The following is a 6100-nucleotide window of genomic DNA, read 5'->3' as shown; positions in this document are numbered from 1 at the left end:
GGCACCACAGTAACAGACAGTCTCACCCTTGGCTTGAATATCGACAACAGTTAGTTTGTGCATGGCACAGGATTTGGAACAGGAAAAGTATGAAGCAACGTCTGAGGGTCTCTTGCTGGCCCCCAATATCAGAGCAACAATGGCACTGCCAGGAGCCTGCTGCTGGGAGCAGCCATAGATGTTAATGCTGGAGCAGATGAGGGAGTCCTGAGGTTGCATTTGGGACTGCATGCTCAGAAGTGTTATCCCACTGCAGTATGCTGAGGGCTGTGTGTCCCAAACTCACTGAGCTCCATTTTCTCCCCTCTCTCCCTCTCCAGGTTCCCTGGTGCAGGCAGCACTGACTCAGCTGGCCTCAATGTCAGCAAACCCAGGAGAAAATGTCAAGATCACCTGCTCTGGGGGTAGTGGCAACTATGTCTGGGTCCAGCAGAAGTCACCTGGCAGTGCCCCTGTCACTGTGATCTATTACAACACCAACAGACCCTCAAACATCCCTTCACAATTCTCCAGCTCCACAAACACATTAACCATCACTGGGGTCCAAGCCGAGGCTGTCTATTACTGTGGGAACTGGGATGACAGCACTAGTGCTGTGCGGTGACAGTGATTAATTATAGGAGAGAGATAAAACTTAGGAAGTTTGGGGGGGGTGATGGTCTGCAGCACAGCCCCATTGGCATGGGGACACAGAGCCATTGGGACTGTACCATGGCCTGGGTCCCTCTCCTGGCAGTACTTGCCCACAGCTCAGGTGCCCCGGGCAGATTTACTGTACACAGCCAGGGACTTTGGGCCTTTGTAGGGACAGACAGAAGTGTCCCCTGTCCTCAGAATCTCCTCATGCACCTGTAGGCTCAGCAGTCTTAATCCATCGCCTGGTGTAGACTATGTATCAGGCACTCACTGAGCTCCATTTTCTCCCCTCACTCCTCTCCAGTTCCCTGGTGCAGGCAGCACTGACCAAACAGCACCCATCCCAATCACCACAGTAACAGACATTCTCATCTTGGCTCAGACCCCAGTTAACATGTTAACAAAGCCACATGGGGAACCAGAAAAGTATAAAGAGATACCTGAAGGTCTCTTGGTGTTTAGATAGATCACAGTGACAGGGTCACTGCCAGGTGTCTTCTGCTGGTACCAGCCATAGCTGTTGTCGCTACTCCCAGAGCAGCTGCACATGTCCACTTCTCTGCACTCTGGCACTGTTAAACACCACCACAGCCATGAGCAAGGGCCTAGGGCTAGCAGAAGCACTTTGCCATCCTGCATTGCACAGCACTTGCAGAAGCAGCCTTCTTCCTCACAGCAGCAGTGGCACCACCTGCTATTCACATAATTCCCCAGCCCTGCTCCTCCCACCAAGTCCCCTGGCCAGCTCCCAGGCTATTTAGCTGGCCTAGCCTCACCCACAGCACTGCACCAGCCTCCCACAGCTCTTCAACACAAGCGTATCAGCCAGGAAGGGAGGCTGGAGGCAGCAGGAGGTCAGGTGCCACAGTCAGTGCTGTTAAGAGTCCATTGAGCATCTCTGATAAATCCAGAGAGGTTTCAGTAGTACACATTGGGAAGCAAAGAGCAGCTCCCTTCCAGCCCCGAGACTGAATTCCTGTCCTCTTCTCAGTTTACAAACAATTAATAGGATCCAGAAACATGAAAATACTGTTTTATTCTATGCTCATTTTACAGAGGTTCAGTCCCAAGCAACCACTAGCTGCAACTCCACAAGGCCAGGAACAACAGCACCTCCTTCTTAAATATAGGAGATATTTTAAATATAAGCCCATTTCTCTTACTCAGTTTCTCCTGTTCTAAACCCTAGTTGTGAACATCACAAGCTCACGTGGCTGCAGATTTACAACCCAACACGCCGCTGCAGCAGCACCCCCACGTGGCCGGATTCAGCTTTAACTAAAAGAGGAGGAATGAGAGATGGTGAGCAGATTCAAACGCTTATCAGTTTTTCTTGAACTCAATTCTTTCTACTTTCACATCGTCCTCAATTAGCTGGTATACATAAGTCACAACTGTGGAAGACTGGATATCCATCAGTACGAATGAAGGAATGACATTCCTGGAGAAAAAAAAAAAGACATACTTTGTCAATCACCCTTTTTAGCTTACACCTCTTACCAAGATGTCTTATGGGAATACATTACAAAACATTAAATTGCAAAGAGCTGCAGTCATCTGGGAAGTACCACAGCTCAGAGGCTGCAATTAGCAAGAGCAGCCCTCAGGACTGAATGCCCCAGCTTCTGGAAGGCTCAGATGCTGGCAGTGCCCTGAGGGGCTCCTTCCCAACAAAAGTTCAGCACACAGCTTCTGGAAAACACCTGGAGGCAATGCAACTCTAAGAAACAACAGCATCACAGCATCGTATGGGTTTAGGATTGTGACCATGACACATCAGTGCCAGGCTGTCCAGGCCAGCTCATGAGCTAATCAAAGCCTTATGAACAGTGGGAGCTAGGCTGCGTTCTTGGGGGAAGGGAAGAGATGGCCTGCATGGCGCTGCATCTCACCAGTGCTCTGCAACACTTGGGCAGCACTCATAAGGGCAGATACACATCTGAGGTTCAAGGCTCATTGCACTCACGTTTCTAAAGCAGTGTAGGCTCCTGTAGCTGATCCCGGGTTGATGTAGAACTTATTTTCGTGCTCAAATGCTTCAAATCTGTGTGTGTGTCCTGAGATAAGAATGTCTACATCCAGCTGCCTCCGTAGCAATGCCAAGCTTGTGACATCCCCCCAGGGAATGACTTGATGGCCATGAATCAACCCAATTCTGAACTGCCCAACAGTTACAACCTTCTGTTCAGGATAATTCAGGCTCTGAGAAATACACAAGTTAGAAATCAGACAGAGTACCTCACCAACACAATGAAGGTTCACAACACAAGTCTGCCTTTTACTACCAAGATTGTACAGTGATCCAGATGCTTGCACCATGTATTAAGAAGAGTAACTGCAGAGCAAAGAACTGGGATCTTGAGCCTGACTGGAACCACATGGAGAGCAGGAGCTTCAAGGCTATTCAACAGTAAAGAAGCTCTCTATTCCTGCAGCAATCTGAAGGACTGCAGCAACATCACAGCAATCATAAGCAGATTCATGCAGAACTTGAGAAGTTGAGTGCACGTATCACCACTACACATCAAGTCCTCCCTTACCACAGGTGCAATAAGAAAAGCCTAGAAAGTCATTTTGCTTCTTCAGCCTTATTCATTCCTACTTCCTAGCCCCACACCTTAATGGTCGTGAATTGCAAGTGCTGAAGGTCTTCCCAGGTTTCAGTGGGACAACTACGGTTTGCAAGATGGAGGACAGAGGAATTAACAACAGCAAGAACATTACCTCAGAGTCCCCCTTAACAACATGAATGTCCCCAGCCAAGGTCCTGAGGTAGTCATAGCTTTCCTTGGTGCAGAGGTTTCCTGTGCACAAAATATGCTGAATTTTCCCCGGAACCAGGAGGCTCTTGAACTTCGCTGGCAGACCACTGCATCGGTGTGGGATGTGCAGGTCTCCTAGCACTAACACCAGCTTCACACACAGCACGAGGAAAGAGAGAGTTTTAACCATATCACTCAATGGTACAAAGGCAGTCAGCAGCTCCAGTGCGTTTGATTTTTCCAACAACTTTTACAGAGGCAGCAGGGATTTCTTCCAGAATTAGCTTCCAGGGAAGCACCCTCAACACACACAAAGAGCCCACACTGCACCCCAGGACTACTCCTAATAGGACACCCCCATGGGCTCTCACCACCCAGCTGAGGGAATTCACGACCCAGTGACACCAAAGGACAGCGAGCACCACACCAAACACCACTAAAGTCCGGTCCCGGAGCCATCGCGCCAGCCCAGCAGGGCAAGGAGGCGGCCTCAAGACCCCCGCTCACCATCCTGCTCCACCACAGAGCTCCGACCAACCCGTTACCCTCGACGCGCACTACAGTAGCCAGGAAGTAGCGCGCCTCATTTTCTCCTCCCCTAGGCCAATGGCAGCTCTCGAATTGCCCCACGTGACACCGCCATACAGCTCTGGCCCCGCCCCCAAAGCCAGTCTCAGTGCGTGCTCGGCTGTACTGCGCATGCGTAGTGCGGAGGCGCGGCCGTTGTCATCGCGTTGGGCGCGAAGCGTTGAGGTGTTGCTCTCTTCACGCTGTGAAAGTTATCTGTGAGAATTTAATAGAAACCCAGTACCCCCCTGCGTGACAGCGTTCGTACAAAGCGCCCAGCAATGCCCGTGCAATTACACCCGTCCTTTTCCCTCAGAAGCGGTAGGGAACCGTGAGGGGCGTGCAGACTTCTGTGAAGGGGAGAGGGGCGCGACAAAATGGCGGACGAGGGGGAGGGGGGGTATGTGAGGCGCGACAAAATGGCGGCCGGGGGAGTGGGGGGTGCGTGAGGTCCGAGGCTATCTAGAGACTAAACAGTGTGTGAGGACAAATCTTTATTACATTTATTGTACTGATTACATTTATTACCATTATTAAACCGCGCCAGAGCCTCAGCCTGCAGGGAGGCCTTGTCTGTTCTTTCCGCGGCTGCCATTCTGTCTGCTGACAGCATCACATCATATTTGTGTGGGGTGAGCTAGCTGGGTTTGCTCCCTGCTTCTACAGCCAGTTGGTGGTGAGGGGCAATGAGCAGAAATAGCGACCGTTGTCTTCCTCCTGGGCAGCAGCAATGATGAGGATGCAGGCGTTGAGGGCAAGGTCTTTGGTAGCAGAGAAGCGATCAGGAATCCTGGCGGGCTTGTGCTTGTCTCGCTCCGAGTTGTAGTAGAGCAGGTACCTTAGGGCCTGCCCTGGGCGCTGCTGGTACCAGGTGATGCCAAAGTCGCTGATGTTGTACTGGGGGCTGAGGACACAGGACAGCTGGGCAGTTTCCCCAGGCAGCACCTGCACGGCAGCTGGCTGGGTCAGCACCGGCTGGGCCCTGCAGGCTGTGCACACCAAGGATGTGGTTACTGATACGGAGCTGTGTCCTGACACCCCCAGCCTCAAAACATTCCCCTACCCCCATGAGGCATCCCCATTGCCCAGACCCACCGGTCACTGCATGCTTGGAACAAACTGCCCTTCTTAGCTGATGGTCCCCTGTGCAAAGCTCAGTCCTGCCTGCCATCCCCAGTGTCAGTGCAGCTATGCTGCTGATCTTACCTGACCCTGCTGTCCCCACCAGCAACAGGAGCATGAAGCCCAGGACCATGGTAGGATCCAGGAGCAGAGGACTGGAGGCTGTTTTGAGACAGACTGCAGTGCTGCACAAGCCTGGGCTACTGTGTGTGCTGCTTGTGCTGGTGAGGCATATGTAAATGACACAAGGGGCTGGGGGACTCCAGCTCACCACATTGCTCTATTTGCTGCAACGGAGCTTTAGCAGTTGGGCTCTAATCATTGGGGCGAGGGTCCCAATGCATCTTCATTTCCAGTCACATCCTTAGACATGCAGCCCTCCCCAGAAACAGGGTACAGAGTGGGATCAACACTGAAACCTGATCGGCCTACCAGAGGGACATGCTTTCAGGGGCTCTGGCTGCAGCACAATTGGTGCCCACTGCAGAAGGACTACAGATTGGAAAAGCAAAAAGCTACCAGAGTCAACAGGGATGAAGGCCCACCTGTCTACCACCACCACAGTGCAAGAAGACTCTGCAGCCCAGCTCCCAAGGCATCTCCAAGCCCAAGAGATGATTGCAAGTTCTCCACACAGCCCTAGTTGTGCTCTGGCTGTGAGGGAGGGAAAACAGAGCCATGAGATCTGGGAAGGGTCCTGTCTTGTTAGGCCACCCTGGCACTGCATCTTTGGTCCCAGAGATGGACAGGTGTGGCACAACAAACCAGACACTATGGTGACACGCTGCAGTGCTCTCAACAGGGGCTCACGTGCCCAACGGCTTATCTATTTTTTCCACCTTCTATATCAGTTTGTCTAACAAAAGCAATGACTTCCCTCTATGTGACCTTGACCAATTTTCTGTGACACAGTCTCCCTGGGGAGGAGTGAGAGAAAAACAAGAGTGAAAAGTGATGGCCGATGCTCCTCAGAGCCACTGTAACATGACCACCTCAAAGCATGGTGTGTCTGC

At 51.8% G+C, this 6100-nt stretch overlaps 2 protein-coding genes across 2 annotated transcripts; both read right to left on the bottom strand.

Moving 5' to 3' along the window:
* Window positions 1-1772: 1772 nt before the first annotated feature.
* Window positions 1773-3984, bottom strand: LOC125701780 (vacuolar protein sorting-associated protein 29-like). The gene is made up of 4 exons (XM_048964262.1): window positions 3906-3984; window positions 3361-3549; window positions 2603-2838; window positions 1773-2077 (listed from the first exon to the last, which is right to left on the bottom strand). Exons 1-4 carry the CDS (start codon window positions 3906-3908, stop codon window positions 1960-1962), a joined length of 546 nt encoding a protein of 181 aa, XP_048820219.1. The 5' UTR covers window positions 3909-3984; the 3' UTR covers window positions 1773-1959.
* A 449-nt stretch (window positions 3985-4433) lies between these two features.
* On the bottom strand, window positions 4434-5306 carry LOC125701755 (pre-B lymphocyte protein 3-like). Its single transcript, XM_048964214.1, has 2 exons — window positions 5172-5306; window positions 4434-4954 (listed from the first exon to the last, which is right to left on the bottom strand). Exons 1-2 carry the CDS (start codon window positions 5218-5220, stop codon window positions 4626-4628), a joined length of 378 nt encoding a protein of 125 aa, XP_048820171.1. The 5' UTR covers window positions 5221-5306; the 3' UTR covers window positions 4434-4625.
* Window positions 5307-6100: the final 794 nt, after the last annotated feature.

Source organism: Lagopus muta, chromosome 17 (genome assembly GCF_023343835.1).
Source record: "Lagopus muta isolate bLagMut1 chromosome 17, bLagMut1 primary, whole genome shotgun sequence".
Classification (NCBI taxonomy): Eukaryota; Metazoa; Chordata; class Aves; order Galliformes; family Phasianidae; genus Lagopus; species Lagopus muta.
The sequence above is the reverse complement of the archived record's forward strand: the minus strand, read 5'-3'. Positions and strand labels throughout refer to the sequence as shown.